Source organism: Oryza glaberrima, chromosome 11 (genome assembly GCF_000147395.1).
Source record: "Oryza glaberrima chromosome 11, OglaRS2, whole genome shotgun sequence".
In the NCBI taxonomy this organism is placed as follows: Eukaryota; Viridiplantae; Streptophyta; class Magnoliopsida; order Poales; family Poaceae; genus Oryza; species Oryza glaberrima.
The window spans coordinates 5396855-5417889 of record NC_068336.1 but is presented as its reverse complement, the minus strand read 5'-3'; the positions used below and the strand labels follow the sequence as shown (position 1 = coordinate 5417889).

The 21035-nt window shown below is 38.7% G+C and overlaps 2 protein-coding genes and 1 pseudogene across 3 annotated transcripts; all 3 read left to right on the top strand.

The window, feature by feature from the left end:
• Positions 1 to 1505: 1505 nt before the first annotated feature.
• LOC127754512 (probable LRR receptor-like serine/threonine-protein kinase At3g47570) lies at positions 1506 to 12044 on the top strand. Of its 2 annotated transcripts, none has more exons than XM_052280070.1 (2): positions 1506 to 4402; positions 10970 to 12044. In XM_052280070.1, exons 1-2 carry the CDS (start codon positions 1540 to 1542, stop codon positions 11344 to 11346), a joined length of 3240 nt encoding a protein of 1079 aa, XP_052136030.1. In that variant the 5' UTR covers positions 1506 to 1539; the 3' UTR covers positions 11347 to 12044. The 2 variants fall into 2 exon arrangements, with proteins under 2 accessions (XP_052136030.1, XP_052136031.1); XM_052280071.1 differs by having other exon boundaries at positions 1506 to 1849; positions 10970 to 12033.
• A 74-nt stretch (positions 12045 to 12118) lies between these two features.
• LOC127754514 (F-box protein At4g22280-like) lies at positions 12119 to 15282 on the top strand (annotated as a pseudogene).
• A 117-nt stretch (positions 15283 to 15399) lies between these two features.
• LOC127754513 (G-type lectin S-receptor-like serine/threonine-protein kinase At2g19130) lies at positions 15400 to 18192 on the top strand. The gene has a single exon (XM_052280072.1). It carries the CDS (start codon positions 15527 to 15529, stop codon positions 17984 to 17986), a length of 2460 nt encoding a protein of 819 aa, XP_052136032.1. The 5' UTR covers positions 15400 to 15526; the 3' UTR covers positions 17987 to 18192.
• Positions 18193 to 21035: the final 2843 nt, after the last annotated feature.

Here is a 21035-nt window from a genome sequence, read left to right as displayed (position 1 = left end):
GAAGAAGCATCAGACCTCCTAGTATGGCTGCGTTTAGTTCCATCTAAAGTTTGGATTTTGGTTGAAATTGGAGATGATGTGACTGAAAAGTTGTGTGTGTATGACAGGTTGATGTGATGGAATTTTGCAAACTTTGGATCCAAAGTTTGGATCTAAACACACCCACATATCATCAAATTGTCTACTCCCTCTGGTTCTATATTAATTGACGTTTTGGACAAAGTTGAGGTTAAACTTTTATAGCTTTGATCATCAATAACTTTAAATATAGAGCATCAATAACTTTAAAAATATTTAGTTTAAAGAAACTAGAAAAACATATATAGATTTGTCCTTCAAAACACTATAATAAAAGTAAACATGCATTTATTTATTGTATATATTATAATAGAAAAATAAGGTCAAGGATATATCTTGTAGAGCGTGTCATTGTCCAAAGCGTCAATTAAAATGAAACCGGAGGGAGTAGTTGGCATCTCTTGTAGACGGTTTATATCAATTCGTGTTGTAAATGCATGCCCTCTGTTGATAGTAAAAATGTGACCTGAATCAGCGTCAACACCCTCAATTTTGGTCTCGTTGTGGGCCACGGGTAAAAACGGTACATAAACTTTCCAGATTCCGGACCTATTTTCGAAAACGAATCTGTCGATCGGAATTTTTTTCGGAATTTTTTAGAAACGGAAACGGATTCGTAAATATTTCCTCGGAAACAGAATCGAAAATGATAAGGGTAGTTTTCGTTGGAACTCAGAATCTGTCGAAAACATTCCAGAAATTTTCTCGGAATTTCCAGAAATCACAAAATACCCTGAATTATTTTTTTAAGCACTGAATAGTGAATACCATGATATTTGGCTATTATTTTTTAAAAAAATATTTGTTATGCAAATATAAAATTATATAAGAATATTTTTTTACTTGCATTGGGATTTATCAAGAGCATTACTAATTTGTTTCATAGATTGTGTTTTGTGATGTACTATTAATACTTAACAATTTGACTTATATGATTATGTTTTATGTTGAACTATTGACCGTTGAGACTTGAGAATTGGATTTATCAGTTTGAGGGGTTTTTTTTTATTCCGATAAATTTTCATTACCGTATTCGCGCCGGTTCGTTTTCGCTCCGTTTTCGATTTCGATAATATTCGGTTCCGCTTTCGTATCTAGGGTTTCCGATTCCGATTAAAAAATATATATGAAAACGAAAATGATAAAGATGATTTCCGTCCGTTTCCCATTTTCACCCCTAGTTGTGGGCATTGTTTTTCTCATTTTCTTTTTCAGTGGCACTCAGGTCTAGGATTAACTGATAGCTCTAGGCTCTAGCATTAAAATTGGCTATCCCTTGCCATGCGGCTACTGCAGCCTGCCGGGCAAGTACGGTCCACATGTTGAAATAAACAGAAAAAATTGTGTGCACAACCACATGCGCTAGCTCGTTCCCCATATAAATTGATGAGCACTATTTTTTCTGGTGTAGTATCTGCTTGCACGAGAACATGTACAGCCACACGATCGAGCAGAGCTCAAATGGCCACTACATCATCAGCATGCGTTTCCATTGCTGTACTAGTAGTAGTGCTATCGTCCACCTCATGCTATTCTTCTCCAAGTCCGACGACCACCGCCAATGGCAGCAGCGACACCGATCTCGCCGCCCTGCTGGCTTTCAAGTCCCAGCTTACCGACCCCCTCGGCGTTCTGACAAGCAACTGGAGCACCAGCACCTCTTTCTGCCACTGGCTTGGTGTCACCTGCAGCCGCCGCCGCCGACATCGTCGTGTCACTGGACTGTCGCTGCCACACACGCCCCTCCATGGACCCATCACTCCTCTCCTCGGTAACCTCTCGTTTCTCTCCTTCCTCAGGCTCACCGACACCAACCTCACGGCCTCCATCCCAGCTGATCTTGGCAAGCTACGCCGTCTTAGACATCTCTGTCTAGGTGAAAACAGCCTCTCTGGTAGGATTCCTCCTGACCTGGGAAACCTAGCAAGGCTCGAGGTTCTTGAATTAGGCAGCAACCAACTCTCCGGTCAGATACCTCCAGAGTTGTTGCTGCATCTGCACAATCTTCAGGTGATTTCTCTAGAAGGGAACTCCTTGAGTGGGCAGATCCCGCCTTTTCTATTCAACAACACGCCTCCCTTGAGGTACCTATCTTTCGGAAACAACAGCCTATCAGGTCCTATACCGGATGGTGTTGCCTCCCTGTCTCAACTCGAGATTCTAGACATGCAGTACAATCAGCTCTCCAGCCTAGTGCCACAAGCCCTGTACAACATGTCCTGGCTTCGAGTCATGGCGCTGGCAGGCAACGGGAACCTAACCGGACCAATACCAAACAATAATCAGACATTCAGGCTCCCTATGCTACGATTTATTTCCCTCGCCCAGAACAGATTTGCCGGTCGGTTTCCTGTGGGGCTTGCATCATGCCAGTACTTAAGAGAAATCTATTTATATAGCAATTCTTTCGTGGATGTTCTCCCAACATGGTTAGCTAAATTGTCACGACTTGAAGTAGTTTCACTGGGTGGAAACAACCTTGTTGGTACAATCCCAGCTGTTCTTAGCAACCTCACCCGCCTCACAGTACTAGAGCTCTCTTTTGGCAACCTTATAGGAAATATTCCACCAGAGATAGGATTACTTCAGAAACTTGTGTACTTGTTTCTTTCAGCTAATCAGTTGTCTGGCTCGGTACCGCGGACACTGGGGAACATTGTTGCTTTACAGAAGCTCGTTCTATCCCACAACAACCTAGAGGGGAATATGGGCTTCTTGTCATCTCTTTCAGAATGTAGGCAGCTGGAAGACCTTATCTTGGACCATAATTCTTTCGTAGGTGCCCTTCCAGACCATTTGGGTAATCTCTCGGCACGGTTAATTAGTTTCATTGCAGATCATAATAAGTTGGCAGGTAGTCTTCCAGAAAAAATGTCCAACTTAAGCAGCCTTGAACTGATAGATCTTGGTTACAACCAACTCACTGGGGCAATTCCAGAATCAATCGCTACGATGGGAAATCTCGGGTTGCTTGATGTCTCTAACAATCACATTTTAGGCCCTTTACCAACACAGATTGGCACGCTTTTGAGTATACAACGACTATTTCTTGAAAGGAACAAAATCTCTGGCTCCATACCAGATAGCATTGGCAATCTTAGCAGGTTAGATTACATTGACTTGTCCAACAACCAGTTAAGTGGAAAGATACCAGCAAGCTTATTCCAACTACATAACCTTATCCAAATAAATCTTTCCTGTAATTCCATTGTCGGTGCTCTGCCAGCCGACATTGCTGGCCTAAGACAAATCGACCAAATTGATGTTTCTAGTAACTTCTTGAATGGAAGCATCCCAGAATCATTGGGACAGCTCAATATGCTAACCTATCTGATTCTCTCACACAACTCCTTGGAAGGTTCAATTCCTAGCACTCTCCAAAGTCTAACTAGCTTAACATGGTTAGACCTTTCCTCAAACAACCTCTCTGGTTCCATTCCCATGTTCCTTGAAAATCTTACCGACTTGACTATGCTGAACCTCTCCTTCAATAGGCTCGAAGGCCCAATACCAGAGGGAGGAATTTTCTCTAATAACCTTACGAGACAATCTTTGATTGGGAATGCTGGGTTATGTGGTTCTCCACGTCTTGGATTTTCACCCTGTCTTAAAAAGTCTCACCCTTATAGCAGACCTCTTCTAAAACTTCTACTCCCAGCCATCTTGGTAGCTTCTGGCATCCTTGCTGTTTTCTTATACTTAATGTTTGAAAAGAAACACAAGAAGGCCAAAGCTTATGGTGATATGGCAGATGTCATAGGCCCTCAGTTACTCACCTATCATGATCTCGTCCTTGCCACTGAGAATTTCAGCGATGATAACCTGTTGGGATCTGGAGGATTTGGAAAAGTATTTAAAGGCCAACTTGGCAGTGGTTTGGTTGTTGCTATAAAAGTTCTAGACATGAAGCTGGAGCATTCGATCAGAATCTTTGATGCTGAGTGTCATATACTACGCATGGTGCGACACCGCAACCTGATAAAGATACTAAATACCTGTTCGAACATGGACTTCAAAGCATTGGTTCTTGAGTTCATGCCAAATGGCAGCTTAGAGAAACTGCTACACTGCTCCGAGGGCACAATGCACCTGGGATTCCTCGAGAGGCTGAATATCATGCTCGATGTGTCCATGGCAGTTCATTATCTGCACCATGAGCACTACGAGGTGGTTTTGCACTGTGATTTGAAGCCTAGCAATGTGCTATTTGACAATGACATGACAGCACATGTGGCGGATTTTGGCATTGCGAAGTTGCTATTAGGCGATGACAACTCGATGATTGTTGCTAGCATGTCTGGAACGGTTGGTTACATGGCACCAGGTCATCACTATATATAGCATATGCACTTGTTATATATAACTAGGAAGGTAGCCCGCGCGTATACGCGGGCATATATCGTAAGTTGTGTTCAAGAAATTTATAAGATTGGAATATTAACCAGACAGTATATGCTACGCTTCAAATTTCAAAAAAAGTATTTCTCTATGATTGTTTTTCAACGATATTCTTTGATAATTTTTATAAGCTATTTGTTAGTTTTATACAACAAAATATTTAATTCATCCCTATGAGTAATTATCCATCCAGTTATCGAGAAAGAAAGTAGACTTATTTTGTTAAGAAATCATGTTTACTAAATTAAATTCAAATTAAAATTGAAGTGTTATTAACAAAACAAACATTATACACTGATGATTTGATTCATCTTCACCTTGGCAAATCAGTATTGCTGCGATACTCGTGATGACCTTGGTAAATCACCTTAGCTGTCTTAGGTGTGGTGGTTCATCTCGGATGTTTTGCTTTTCTCTCAGAATTTCTTGGATTTTTCTAATTTATTAGAGCGCCATGTTGTGGCTTAGGAGCATTTGTAGGAAGTTTAATAGACTTTTAGTACTGCCTCTGTCCTAGAATGTAACAACCTAGGATAGGATGAGACCCATCCTATATTCTGGGACGGAAAAAGTATATGATAGATAGATAGATAGATATAGTATTATGAAATTTACTCTTTTTATTTATATAATGAGTTGCTAGCTACAAAATAGGGAGGAGAAAGTGAGCAAGGAGAGAGGAGCGAAGATCATATATATGTTATTAATTTAATATTTAATTACTTTTTATTTTTCATGTAAAAGATAGGATTTTTTTTCCAAAAGATATATTCTTGTATATCCAAACATGGCCAATGTAGATAAATAAAATATAATGTAAAAATTATAATCATTTAGAGAATTTACTTTTATTTACATATTGAATTTTTCTAGGTAGAAAATTGGTAGATTGAATGGAAAATGGCAAGACAAAAGGAAGTACAGGAGAGGAAGAGACGTATGTACATACGTACGTCAGGGGAGAGGAGGTCTCGTACGTACTTGAGGGCCACCTGAGAGGTGGTGGGTTAGGGGTGGGAGGAGATTGTGGATTGGGTTTTAGGATATTTTTTTTTAAGATAAGATCTAATGGTGAAGAATAATGGTCCACCATCTTAAGTGAAAATTAACGGTCGGATGTTTTGCTTTTTTTCTTAGAATTTTTTAGATTTCTCTAATTTATTAGAGCGCCACATGGCGGCTTGGGAGCGTTTGTAGAAAGTTTAATGGACCTTTAGTATATAATAGATAGACTAGGGAGGAAGCCCGCGCATCTGCGCAATTTATTTATTCTTTTTATTAGAAAAATGTTAAAGGATCTTATTATGGACGAATAGTACTTATTTTTCTGTGGTATGTACACGGGAGATTAATATGGAGGGATTACTTTCATACATCTAATCTAATGTTTAAAAATAACCAAGAAGGAAGCCCGCACAGATGCGCGGGCAATTTATTATTTTAAAAAAAAAACTACTAAAAAAGTCATATATCATCATAAAAAACCATAGATTACCTCATAACCTTACCGTAAAAGAAGAAAATATTTATACCATAAAATAGACCATAGATTTTGATATACTAAATGATAATGTCTATCATATTCAAACAAAAATCGCTTTATTTCAGTTATATGTAAACTTACCTATTATCATCCTTTGTAAACATAATATGAGTGTTGATTTTTTTCTTATATTATACATCTAATTTACCTATACATGATCATGGGTAATATACAAAGAAATACTCTATATTGTCAAAATTATTTGTACTAATTTTTAGCACAATTTATATGAGAACAACATAATTAAAAAATATAAAATATAGTTCCATATGACATTTTGGATTGTACGTATATATGTAAGTTTTTTTCTTGCGAATGGTAGTCTCTCATATCTACATACTTTTTCATGTTTTGTTGACAAATATTTTTCTCTCATAGGAGATAGGGTATGTGTATGTGCATTCATAGGGTGGGTGTGCGCATGTTTATATGATCGTCTATGATTGCCTTTTACATTGTTAGTTAAAAAAATATTTTGAAGGAAATTGGCGAGGGTGGCGTGAAGCAGCGCCATGGCAACGTGGCTTCTTCATCAACCTCGCAAAGACTGGTCGCTACATATATGCATAATTTGTGGAAAACCTTAGGGATACAAGAAAAAAAACAGAAAACTACCAGACGGGATGGACCATATATGCGCTCTTCTTTTTTGTTTTTGACATCTCTTGTGTATGTACGTGCATAGAGAGGGATTAGCTGGTTCTTAGGAGCGAGGGCTTACCTAAATCAATCTAATTTAATGGTTGAAAATATTGGATTCACCGGTTTAAGTGCAAATCGATGACTATATGTTTTGTTTTCCCCTATATTTTTTCTTAAATTTTCTCCTATTTATTAGAGCATCTCATGGCATCTTACAAGTGTTTGTAGGAGTATATATAGGAACACTATTACTTATGGTCACAATCTACTTATAGTCAACTATTGTTTATTGGGATTTTGTGGCATCCTCTATTTACCTATGATTTATTGTTAATGGTTTCCCACTTAGTACCATCCTTTTATCTTTGGTGCTTGATGACACGTGTTTACTGGATGTCAACTAATTATTAGGTGCATTGTGCATGGATGTATCATAAGCAATATAACTTGACGATTGGTGACATTGGTTTATATATAAAACTTATTACATGGGATTTAGCAGGGACATACGATTGATATATTATACCATTCTTGATTCACAAAGTATATTATATACTACATATTTAGTTTTAGTACATAAGTAATAAATTTATGGTTAAGTTCTAAAGTACTTATTGGATTGGAGTACTCCGTTATTTATCGTGACCACGTTTACCTAATTGCTAAATGGTGTGTATTTTACAAAATAATTTTTATTATAGAAGTTTTCTAAAAAAATAAAATCCATTTTCAAGTTTGTAATATTTAATACTCGATTAATCATGTGCTAATGACTTGTGTCTTTTCGCGTGCCCTAGATAAGCTAAATCAATGAGCCAGATCGAATGAAGGCTAAGTAGGAGAAAAAGGATATTAATATGGTGTCAAATGAATATATTTGATATTCAATTTTCTAGTAATATATGAATAGAGTAAACACATAATACATGAAAATATATTTATGATAAATTTAGTAAAATCCTTTTTCCATATAAGTATTTTTTACAATAGGGAGTGAATAATTTTTGAAATTCTACCCACAGTTGAAGTTGTTTTTATTTTGGAAAATGTAAGTCTAATTTAACAACCATATAATCTATACTTTTAATTTATTTATGTTTTTTTATGTTTCGATGACATGCGCCTAATTTGAATACAACTCGAAATAGCATATATTGTTTTACAACTTAAAGCATAGTTAATATGGGTTTAATTATTAGTTTGGTTTTCCATCAAGTCTAAATGAGAAAAAAAAAGAAAAAATAAGGATGTGGGACCCGACATGTGTACATACCGTACATAAGTACATTTTTTTTTCTTGCGGAGAAATACATGTGTATGTACTGTATGTAGGTACATACTTTTTTTTAAGGAGGAATGCCTACGTACCTACGTGCATGTATATTAGACGATAGTGGCATTATGACGTGGGCCTTTTTATTGATAAATTTAATTAGTAATTTTTAAGATAGATTTAATGGTTGAAAATAATAGGTCCACCAGATTAAATAAAAATCGATAGTCGAATATTTTCCTTTTTTCTTATAATTTCTATGATTTATTAGAGCGTCACATGATGGTATATGAGCGTTTATATGGTACTTGTGGTAAATTAAAAGGGTTTGTAGGAAGTTTATCCTCTTGATTACTTTTTCTCCCTTTTTCTCTTTATGAAAATATTTGCAACAATAATTTTTAAATTACTACATCCTTCTAATTTATATATTTATTTGTAACGATATATTTTATATCATCATAATTTTAAACTTTTAAATCATACGTTTATTTTTTATCTATTTGGACCATTATGTTATTTATGATAAAAACCACAATTAGAATTTGACATATGTTGTCTATTTCACTTGTAAAATGTATATTCTTCTAAATTCTATTTACTATTCCTTGAATGTCATTCAAACATGTATAAAAAGTTATAAAAATAAAGTGACTATATATTATTTTATATATTATTTCATCTTGTACTACCTCACTGGGCATGCATAAATAAAATAGAAAGTGACTATATATTATTATTGTTAGATCGACTTTTTAAAGCCTCACTAATAAGAAGAATGCCTGAGCAGCTGAAAACATATATTTTTAAATCATATGTTTTTATTGTATGTTTGTTTACCATATTTGTAGAGTAATAAATTTTGTTTTTCTACTATAGAAAATACTATTTTAAAAAAATCTATTTTTTTACCAGCGTACATATATATATTTTTAATGAACAGTATCTAAAGTTTTTTTTCATTTGTGGGTACACACGTGAGATTTCTTTTTTTCCCATGATGCATACGTACGTGAAATTTTCCTTTTCTTTTCCGCGTACGTACGTGACGTGAGATTTTCCTCTTTTTTTTTCCATTGTGCGTACGTACGTAGCAAGCAAATAGATCTAATCCAATGGTCTAAAATAATGGGTGCACCAATGTAAATGAAAATTGACGGTGAGATTATAAAATACCACGTGGCAATCTAAGAGCGTTTATAGGAACACCACACGACGGTTTAGGAGCGTTTCTAGAAAGTTTAATGGACTTTTAGTATATAATATATATATATATATATATATATATATATATATATATATATATATATATATATATATATATATATATATATATATATATATATAGATAGATAGATGGATGGATGGATAACGTGGTGGCCTAGTAGCGTATGTATGATGTTCAATGGACTTTTAGTACTCCCTCCATATTTTAATATATGACAACGTTGACTTTTGGACCAACGTTTGACTATTCGTCTTATTCAAATTTTTTTGTGCAAAAAGGTATTTATGTCATGTTTAAAGAACATTTGATCATAAATCAAATCACAATAAAATAAATGATAATTACATAAATTTTTGAATAAGACAAATGGTCAAATGTATCTTAAAAAGTCAACAGTGTCATACATTAAAATATGGAGAGAGTATATAATAATATTCTGCCTCAATGATTGGTGGATAGCAGTACATACATAGAATTGATACAAGGGCTAAGTGTAACGTAGAATTGACACATAAGGCAAGATATGTGTGAGACGAGTACATTAGACCTTATATACTATATACTCAGATTAACTTAAGTTTAAACTCGAAAGATTGAAGATGAATGGATAAACATATACACCTCCTATTACTCTTAATTAAGACACATTGGTCTGGTTCATTTAACTATTTTTTATAGTCCTTTAAATACTAAAGATATAATTATATCAAAATATTTATCTAGACATATCTAGATTTACATTATTGTGATAATTCATATTTTAAAGTGGAGATAATATTTTTAATGCTAATCACAATTAGAGTATTTTAGTTTGGGATATTGTAGATTGCTTTAAATATGAAAGTTATGATGACGTCAATTTTTCATGAAATATTTAATTAACATTACTTCGTTTTGTGAAAAATAATATTATTTTAACATATCAATATTAGAACAGTGGTATTTTTTTTGAGTGCTAAGCAGAACTAATTATAGTATTTTATTTTGTGATATTATAGATCTAATCTAATTATGCATGATTGTGAAGTGATATATGATGATATGATCTACATTATCTATTTCTACATATTTTTTTTTATTATTGGGATGGCATGCGAAAGGTACTGATATGATTTAAAATAATAGAGGAATTATTTTTGAATGTTACTCACGATTTAAGTGTTTTTATTTTTGTGATATCTATCATATTTAATTTATTTATGAATATTTTATAAAGTGATACATGATCATATAATATACATTGTTGTTTTTTCTATTTTTTTAGCAGTTTCAATTGCATCCTAAGGTTAGGATATGATGAAAATTAAATATTCCTTATGAGTTAAATAATATAGTAGCTTTTATTGGTATTTGAATGGTTGATTAAGCACTAATACGATAATGAAGAACGATAAAAAAGATTTATGTGCAATTTAAAGGTTATGATTATTTCTCTATACAAAAATTATTTAAAAAATATTTTTAATTATAATAAACTTGAAAAGAAATAAAGAGATGAGAAGATTGGATAGGAGGGGGGAGGATACGTACTCACGTACCATAGGGGAGGAGGGTGGGCTGGTGGGGAGAGGGGAGGGAGGTGGATTGTGGGTTTTTTTTTCTAAAAATAAATCTAATAGATGAAAATTGCGGGCCTACCGATTTATTAGAGAGCCACGTGGCAGCTTAGGAGCATTTATAGGAATCCCACATGGTGGCTTGAAAGTTTTTGTAGGAAGTTTAATGGACTTTTAGTATATAATAGATAGATAGAAGATAGATACCACGTCGTCCTAAGTATAACTTCTTTAATGTTTTTCCTGTGTAGAATATGGCTCTATGGGAAAAGCATCACGTAAGAGTGATGTGTTCAGCTATGGGATCATGCTTCTTGAAGTTTTTACTGGAAGGAGACCAATAGATGCTATGTTTCTTGGAGACCTAATAAGCCTTAGAGAGTGGGTTCATCAGGTATTTCCTACAAAACTTGTCCATGTGGTGGATAGGCATCTACTGCAAGGCTCCTCGTCTTCCAGCTGCAACTTGGATGAGAGCTTTCTTGTGCCAATATTTGAGCTGGGTTTGATCTGCTCTAGTGATTTGCCAAATGAAAGGATGACAATGAGTGATGTGGTCGTCAGACTGAAGAAGATCAAGGTGGCATACACTGAATGGATATCTGCGACACAGAATCCGGCTCAGTAAATCGCTCTAGCTTATTATATATGTATGGGTTTCCTTAAAAAGCATTATGTGTATATATCTACCTTGTTTATTTGTACACTGCAAACGTCATCAACGTCACTATATTATCCACCACTTCTTGTCTTCGTTGCCAAGGATGGCCTTCTCAACTTCTGCTCGCCCACCCATCCTGTGCCCAGAGTAGCCCGAGATAACAAGGAGGGTTGCGCCATCAAGGTCAAGCTGACCCCTGCTTCCCGTTTCCGTCTTCAAGAATGACTTTCTCGACTTTTGCCAACCCATCCCTCGTCGGAGCCTCCGTTAAAAAGGATGGCCAACAAGATGTGGATGCAATCCTCGCCTCTTTGATGGCCAGGAAGATAAGAAGAAGACCCCCTTAATAGCGGTGTGGAGGACGGACGAACTCTTCATCGTTGTCGTCCATCCCACAGGCGCTGGCATGTGGTGGACGGAGGAACTCGCTGGTGTGTCAGAGGGTGGAGAGTTGACATTGAACGACAAAATGTGGCATGGGAAAAAAGGAATTCACACTCCTAGTGGCATAATATAAAAGTGCTACGAATTGAGTGGCATATCCTGAGAGTGCTCTGAATTGGATAGCATACATTGAAAATTCTCATCGATTTTTGTCATTTGTCAACATTGCTCTGCATATAACACATCTGGCAAAGTATTTGGACATGTTTCATAGCCTATAGAGCTCATGGTGAGATGTTTCCTTAAGTGATTTGGATGATAATATATCTGGAGTTTATTCTCCAGATTAATAAATAAAAACCGTAATGCATGGAGTTTCTATTACCTTTTTATAATATATTACCAGTCTATCCTATAAGGGCTGGACTTCTAGAGGACGCGGCGCCCCGGCTTCCGACTCCACCGCCGGCGACGCCTCCTCAGAAGAGCCCCGGCGAGGCGCTTCGTTCTAGCGCCGCCCCGCGCCGCGCAGAGGACCGCCGCGAAGTCGAAGCGGCGACACAGCCCCTGGTGAAGCCGGGGGATCATCCGATCTCTTCGTGTCTTTGCGTAGCACAGTGCCCCGGCTACGCCCGCCACCTGTTCGACGGAATGTCTCCCAGCGAAGAGTGTGGGATCGACGACCTCCCCGATGAGCTCCTCCAGCAGATCCTGTCCCTCCTGTCCGCCGACGAGGCCGTCAAGACCTGCGTCCTGTCCCGGCGATGGCGCCACCTCTGGAAATCCACGGACATCCTGCGCGTCGCTTTCAGTACAGAGAGATGGAAGAGCTCCGACGAGTTCAAGAAATTCGTCAACCATCTGGTGCTCCTCCGTGGCATCTCGCCTCTGCGCGAGCTTGATTTGAGGTTCAATGCACGCCGATACGAGGACGTGGTGCATGATGGCGGCAGTGATCCATACCAATGCGTCATGCTGTGGGTCATGTATGCCGTAATGTGCCGAGTTCAGGTGCTCAAGATCCATAACCTCGATCAGATAGACATTGAAGTGTACAAGGGCATGCCTCTTGTCTCGCCACACTTGACCAAGATAGAACTCTCTGGTATAGAGTTGAAGAATTGCTTCCTTAACTTCTCGAGCTGTCCTGCGCTGAAGGAGCTATATTTCACCAAGAATTGCGGCTTTGATTCTGTTTACGAGATTTTGTCCCGGTCGATACAATGTCTTCATATTTTCCATTGTCAATTCGGTGAGTATCACCGCACGGACATTTATGCACCGAGCCTCATTACGCTCTTACTTGAAGGTTTTTGTGGCAGAACTCCTTTTCTGGGAATAATGCCCTCATTAGTCGAAGCATCTGTCAGACCCACCAGGATTGCGATGACTCGTGTAGTAATAGTTACTCTGGTAATTGTGAAGATGAATACTGTGATGGGTGTCATTGTAGCTATGAGGTTAGCGACGATTCTGAAAGCGTGCTCCTAGGAGGTCTAACAGAAGCTGAGAATTTGAAGTTGATAGCTGGACCTAACATAGTAAGCTTACGTTAACATCTTATCAGATATCTCCTTAATTTATGTTATTTCCTGTATCTGATTCACCATTTTAACATCTTAAGAATATGTTTCATGCATTACTATGTCTTGGCTCTTAAATTATTGTATTCACAACAAAATTTGGTTGACTTTCTCGCTTGCACTTTATGCAGTTTATTTTCAGAAGTGATTTAAGATGGTGCCCTTTGTTTAGCAAGCTGAAGTGTTTGTTACTCAATGAGTGGTGTCTTGCTTCTAATTTCTCGGCACTAGCTTGTATTCTTGAACACTCACCAGTTCTACAGAAGCTCACTCTTAAAATTTCCAAGGTATATATTTTTACAACTGCTGCATTGTTAAAGTTGTTGTGCATGATTAATTGAAGGTGAAATTTATTTCCTTGCTACAGGAATCTAAATCTATGGTGGAATTGGAAACAGAAGAGAATGACAATCCATTGTGGAAACCAGCTGCAATATCAGAACACCTTAAGGTAGTGAAAGTCCACTGTAAAGAAGTTGATGAGGGGGTTTACAAAATTGGGAAGTGGTTGAGTACATTGGACATAAAAGTTATTATCAAGCAGAGGAAACAATCACCAAAACGTAAGCTTACTATTGACATTTTTCATTCTTCCAGTATTTCTGAAATTTGTATTTTTTTTATTTTTTTGGGCAAATGATAGAAAGAAATAACTAGAATTGGAAATACAGATTTAGAAAAAAAGAAGGAAAGGGAAACTGAAAAAATAACTGTATTTAGAAGGGATAAAAGGAAAACATGATCCATTATGTTTTGTTGTCAAGTACGATCCATGAAAACATACAGAGTTTTTTTCCTGTTGAACTGAGTAATATAAATAGAAACAGAATATCTTGACTTCTACAATTTGAACCGTTTACTTGTTGAATATCTTTCAATTCATGTTAGTCTTGTTAACACAGTTTCCGCATGAGTAATTCTGGACAGTAACACAATTTGTTGACTAGTGGAATATATCTTAGTACCTGACATTGATACATTATATGGCTTCTTATTTACCTTATCTTTGAAATTATTGTTCCTTATCTTTGAAAGGGCATTCAGTATTGCACATATTGTCGATTGAATCGCACATCTGTGCCTCAAACTTATTGTACTTTGGATACTGATGCAGTCTTCTGTCTGGAGGAAGGAAATATATGTTGATGCCTGGTCAAGAAAAGAAAGTAGACGCAGTGAATCCTAGTAGTGGCGCTTTTTTTTTTCCTGAGGTGCTTGGCGAGGATTTTCTCGCCGAGGTGTTACTTTTTCCTTTTCTTGTAACCTGTCTAGGTTTTTACTCCGACTTATTATATAATACAATTGGCAGTTATTCTGCCGGTTCAGTTATTTTTTTTAAAAAAAAAATGAGAAAGAAGTAACAATATATCAGCTAGATGAAGCACCTCTTAGTTATTTAGTAATGCAAGGCTTAAAGTTCGCAGTGACAAGAACTATATGTCTTGTCTATGAGATTGCTAGGTCAGTTTCGCTAGGAAGAACAACTGGTCCTGTTCATTTGGAATGAGTTGTTTAGCAGTTAATCTGTAGCTGGTTTTTTTGCAGTCGTGTTCTGTTCGCTAATGTGCTAAGAACATAACGCGTAGTGCTGTCACTTGCTACTTGAGATTATATATGTGTTCATTAGGCCGGTACAAGTGGGGCCATGTGCAGTCCTGTGTCGTCGTAATCGACAATAATCTCAAGTTGCCATGTGCCTGCTGAAGTTGAACAGTCAAACAATTTGTGTTCTGTTTCTACAAATCCATTCTCTTCTTCCCCGTCAATTAAAACAGCTAACAAAGCAACACACATTTGTGCAGGTTCACACTAAGCTTCCTGTTCATTTTCTTCTCCACCAGCTCACAGGAGTACAGCAACTGGGAGCTGCAGCTGCAAGCATCCAAATCTTCCAGCCTGGAGAGGCATGTAGCTACAGCTTTACTTGGTCTTTGGTCATTGACCAAAGTAAAAACTCCAATAGAGACTAGTCTACAACTGCTCCAGTCATGTCCATATCAACACTTAATCTGACAGTTCAGTTTCCCGGCATCTAGTGTCGCTGCTCAATATCAACAGTCAAACTTGCATCAATTTTCTTGTATATATCACCACACACTCCCAAGTCCCAACAACACCTAATACTACATCCATGCTGCTACCTCTCCAATCCATCCTCTGCTACTTTCTCCAACATTTCCATGTCTCCACTCCACACCCATCTCGGGTTCTTCCTCCTCCTCCTCTTCTCCTTGCACAATCCATCATGCTCCGCCGCAGTGAATGATACTCTCGCGGCCGGTCAGGTGCTCGCCGTCGGGGAGAAGCTCGTCTCGAGGAACGGCAAGTTCGCGCTCGGCTTCTACAAGCCGGCACTCCCTGAAGGCATTGCAAGTAAGTATGGCAACATCACCTCTCCTGGATGGTACCTTGCTATATGGTTCAACAAGATCCCGGTTTGTACCACCGTGTGGGTTGCTAATAGGGAGAGGCCAATCACTGATCTAGAGATCAAGTTAACACAGCTGAAATTCTCACAAAATGGCAGTAGCCTTGCCATCATCATAAACCGTGCTACTGAATCGACAGTATGGTCCAGACAAATTGCCAATAGGACAGCACAAGCTAAAACCAGCATGAACACTAGAGCAATTCTCTTGGACAGTGGAAATCTTGTCATAGAAAGCATCCCTGATGTTTATCTGTGGCAGAGTTTTGATGAACCGACGGATCTTGCGCTTCCTGGCGCAAAGTTTGGGTGGAATAAGGTCACCGGGTTGCATCGTACTGGTATATCAAAGAAAAACCTTATTGATCCGGGTCTCGGCCCATATTCCGTTCAACTGAACGAGAGGGGCATTATCCTGTGGCGTCGAGATCCTTACATGGAGTATTGGACCTGGTCATCTGTCCAATTGACAAATATGCTCATACCATTACTCAATTCGCTACTAGAAATGAATGCACAGACCAAAGGTTTCCTTACCCCAAATTATACTAACAACAACGAAGAGGAATACTTCATGTACCATTCATCAGATGAATCCTCTTCCTCATTTGTCTCAATAGACATGTCTGGCCAGCTCAAGTTGAGCATTTGGTCACAAGCTAATCAGTCTTGGCAAGAAGTATATGCACAGCCTCCTGATCCATGCACTCCATTTGCAACCTGCGGACCTTTTAGCGTATGCAATGGCAATTCAGATTTATTTTGTGATTGTATGGAGAGCTTCTCTCAGAAGTCACCTCAAGATTGGGAGCTCAAGGATCGAACCGCAGGTTGCTTCAGAAATACGCCATTAGATTGCCCTAGTAACAGGAGCTCGACAGACATGTTCCACACAATAACTCGGGTCGCATTGCCAGCTAACCCCGAAAAAATAGAAGATGCTACCACTCAAAGCAAATGTGCAGAATCTTGTCTCAGTAACTGCTCCTGCAATGCTTATGCCTACAAAGATAGCACATGCTTTGTCTGGCATAGTGAACTCCTTAATGTAAAGCTACATGACAGCATTGAAAGTCTTTCTGAAGATACTCTTTACCTTCGCCTAGCTGCCAAAGATATGCCAGCTACGACAAAAAACAAACAAAAACCAGTTGTTGTGGCTGTTACCGCTGCAAGCATTGCCGGTTTTGGGTTACTAATGCTCATGCTATTCTTCTTGATTTGGCGGAACAAATTCAAGTGTTGTGGTGTAACATTACACCACAACCAAGGCAGCAGTGGAATAATAGCCTTCAGATACACTGATTTAAGTCATGCTACCAAAAATTTCTCAGAAAAGCTGGGGTCAGGTGGTTTTGGTTCTGTGTTCAAGGGAGTATTAAGAGACTCAACTACTATTGCGGTGAAAAGGCTCGATGGTTCACATCAGGGAGAAAAGCAATTCAGGGCTGAGGTGAGTTCACTTGGATTGATTCAACATATAAACCTTGTCAAATTGATTGGTTTCTGCTGTGAAGGTGATAAGAGGTTACTTGTGTATGAACACATGGTAAATGGTTCTCTTGATGCTCACCTTTTTCATAGCAATGGTGCTGTCCTAGACTGGAGCACTAGGCATCAAATAGCCATAGGAGTTGCTAGAGGATTGTGCTACTTGCATGAGAGTTGCCGTGAATGCATCATACACTGCGATATTAAGCCAGAAAATATACTTCTTGAAGCATCATTTGCTCCTAAAATTGCAGACTTTGGGATGGCGGCATTTGTGGGAAGGGATTTTAGTCGGGTTCTAACTACTTTTAGGGGAACTAAAGGGTATCTTGCCCCAGAGTGGCTTAGTGGAGTCGCTATTACTCCAAAAGTTGATGTTTACAGTTTTGGTATGGTACTGCTAGAAATCATATCAGGAAGAAGGAATTTATCTGAAGCATACACAAGCAACCATTATCATTTTGATTATTTTCCTGTGCAAGCCATCAGCAAACTTCATGAGGGAAGTGTGCAGAATTTGCTTGATCCAGAATTACATGATGATTTCAATTTGGAAGAGGCTGAAAGAGTTTGTAAAGTTGCATGTTGGTGCATTCAAGAAGATGAAATTGATAGGCCAACAATGGGTGAAGTGGTTCGCTTTCTTGAGGGTCTACAGGAGGTTGACATGCCCCCCATGCCAAGACTACTTGCAGCCATAACCGAAAGGTCTCATATATAGTTTCAACGTTGTAATATTTCATAAATACTTTGTATTCAATGTAATCAGTCTTTTGTTTGAGCAAATTGAAAGTTCCAATGTAATAATCTGGCAATTGCTTAGTTTTACTGTGTGGTGCTGGTGAGTAATCTCATTTCTTATTACTTTTCTTAATGACTGATTATACTATGCACGCATTATATCCAAATATGATAGAACTAAAATTACCTGCCATTGTGTATGTTTTGCTCTTCATTGATCGGACGGATGACATATACCCTAAAATTGAAGAAGCTGGTACCATTACTTAGGCGGTGTTTGAACATCCTGAAGATGAAGATGAAGATAAAGATTAAGTGTTTCACGTAAAACGAGATGGCAATAATGTGTGACTAATTGAGTTTTAATTATTAGAAACTTGAAGAATAAATTAATCTTATATTTTAGAACAACTTTCATATATAAAGTTTTCGCACGAAACGTACCGTTTAGTAGTTTGAAAAGCGTGCCACGAGTATTCAAAAGTTTATCCAACTAGTTGTTTTGGAGATAGACGGCAAGTGCAAGCTGAACATGCTCAGGGTTAAAAAGAAAATTCAGACCAAAATTTCAAAAGTTTCAGTACCCAAGATGATTGAAATCTTGATCATATTTGGTTGAATTCATTTGGTTTCAACAAATTCTCAAATTTTGATGGTTTTAGTTAAAATTTAATGGATTTTTCAGACCGCAGCTTCTTTCTTTTTTTTTTGAAAATTTTGGCTGTGGTATTTTCTACTTCGAAAATTAAAAGCACTAAACCATGCAAAATGTGAGTATATATTTGTCATAGAATAGTATTGTCAGTAAAATGTATACTCGGGTCTCCTCTGTGGTATATATCCCAGTAAGATGCAAGAAGATTTTTATACAAGTTTAGGCTGTCCTCAGATTAATAAACTTATGTACTGTTGGCATTGACAAACGAGGGAAAATTTATGTTTACAAGGATGTATACGGACCTATTTTAGACTTAGACATGAGACTAAAACTTTTAAGTCCCTATCACATCGGATGTTTGAACACTAATTATAAATATTAAACGTAGACTATTAATAAAACCCATCCATAATTTTGGACTAATTCGCGAGACGAATCTATTGAGCTTAATTAATCCATGATTAGCCTATGTGATGCTACAGTAAACATTCTCTAATTATGAATTAATTAGGCTTAAAAAATTTGTCTCGCAAATTAGCTTTCATTTATGTAATTAGTTTTGTAAGTAGTCTATATTTAATACTGTAAATTAGTGCCTAAATATAGAGACTAAAGTTAAGTCCCTAGGTCCAAACACCACCTTAGTGAGCTAATGATCTTGTCGAGATTGATCTTCTGGATCTTCTTGGCAGCTTGGCTCAATGGGTTGATGGCCAGTTGGTTGATTCAATACTCTGACCCTGTCCTGTTCTGAGTCCTGACTAGTATTCGTCAGGGACTTCTAGACATAATCTTGGAAAGTTGGAAGTCTTTTGACGAAAGGGGCAATTTCGTTTATGCCCCCACTTTAGTATCCAATATTGATTCTACCCCTATTTTTTAGGGTTTTCGTTTTTGCCCTCACTTGAACCGAACAAATTTTTTGCCCCTGTTTTGGATGGAGAAGTTAACGGTGTTAAATTCTTATCAAAAGGACATTTATACCCTTTCATATCTCTATTCATTAGTTGTGTTTTTGCCCCCATTTTATGCATGGCTTTGGAAATTTAAATTCTTGGCAAAAGGACATTTAAATGACCCACACTAACATAACAATTTGCACAGATACTGAATTTGATGGAATTTCTACAAAATTTCAGCAGTATTTTGACAAATTAAACAATTTTTTGATAAAATTTCAACAACATCTCGGCACCATCTCCAAGCCCCCTGCAGGTCGCCACCTGCCCGATGCCCGCCGTCGCCTGGTCGCCGCCCGGCCGACGCCGCCAAGTCCGGAAGCCGCCGCCGCCTAGCCGACGCCTGTCGTCGCCTGGTCGCCGCCCGGCTGATGCCGCCACATCCAGATGCCGCCGACGCCCGCCGTCACCTGGTCGCGGCCTTGGCCTCCGAGCAGCCGCCATTGTCGCCGCGCGCGGTGGGCGGCGAGCCGGGGGGGCTTGTCCTCGCGTGCGCCGACCTCGTCCACCGGGGGATCTCGACGGGGCACGCCGCGTCGCGCCGACGCCATGCTCGACTAGCCACCTCCACCCCGCCGCCTACCCCTCTTCCCACCGCCGCCTAGCACCTCAACGTCGCCGCCTAGCCCCCTCCACCCCGCCGCCACCTAGCGTGCCGCTTGGCCGCCGTCCTCTCCCCGGCCGCCGGGAGGAGCGGCCCCTAGCCGCCGCCGCCGCCGCCGCCTAGCGCGCGCCGCTGGGCCGCCGCGGCGCCCTCTCCCCGGCCGCTCTCCTACACGCGCCGGGAGGAGCGGCCCCTGGCCGATGCCCAGTTTCCTCCGTCGCCGCCGCCGCTGCCCGCTTGCCGCCGCCTGCGCTGCCTGGGTCTCTTGCGGTCTCGGCGAGAGAAGGAAGAATCTCTGTATTGTTAACATTTCATTGGGGTAAAAAGGTAAATCACTAATTCAAAAATTCTTTATTTCCTTCCATAAATCCGGTCCCACTAACTTCCATCCAAACCAGGGGTAAACGTCTCTTTCAGTTCAAAGAAGTGAGGGTAAAAACGAAAACCCTAGAAAGTAGGGGCAAAATCAATATTAGAGATGAAAGTGGGGGCAAAAACGAAATTGTCCCTTCGACGAAATGCTGGTTGAATCCAAGTGGTCTTCAAGATCTTGCCAAAGCTGCTGTCTTATAGCTCATCTGTTCGGAACTCAATTCCTGTTCAGAAGAATCCTTCTCGTATAGGCATAGATATACTATACGTAGGCCGGTGTGTATTCATATGTGATATGTCTTTGAGGTTTTCCCATATATTAAGTATACAGATAATTATATGCAGATTTGGTCAAGAAGCATAGTATATTCTTCAAATAGCAGGAACATACTCCAAAATTTATGACGGTTAACACTAAGAAAGATAATCTTTGCAA

What these genes read in the sequence shown, in the direction of transcription:
- LOC127754512 (XM_052280070.1), top strand. Translation starts at nt 1,540, where the DNA reads ATGGCCACTACATCATCAGCATGCGTTTCCATTGCTGTACTAGTAGTA. An exon ending in GGTTGGTTACATGGCACCAG is followed by an intron (nt 4,403 to 10,969) that starts GTCATCACTATA and finishes TTTCCTGTGTAG; the next exon opens with AATATGGCTCTATGGGAAAA.
- LOC127754513 (XM_052280072.1), top strand. Translation starts at nt 15,527, where the DNA reads ATGTCTCCACTCCACACCCATCTCGGGTTCTTCCTCCTCCTCCTCTTC.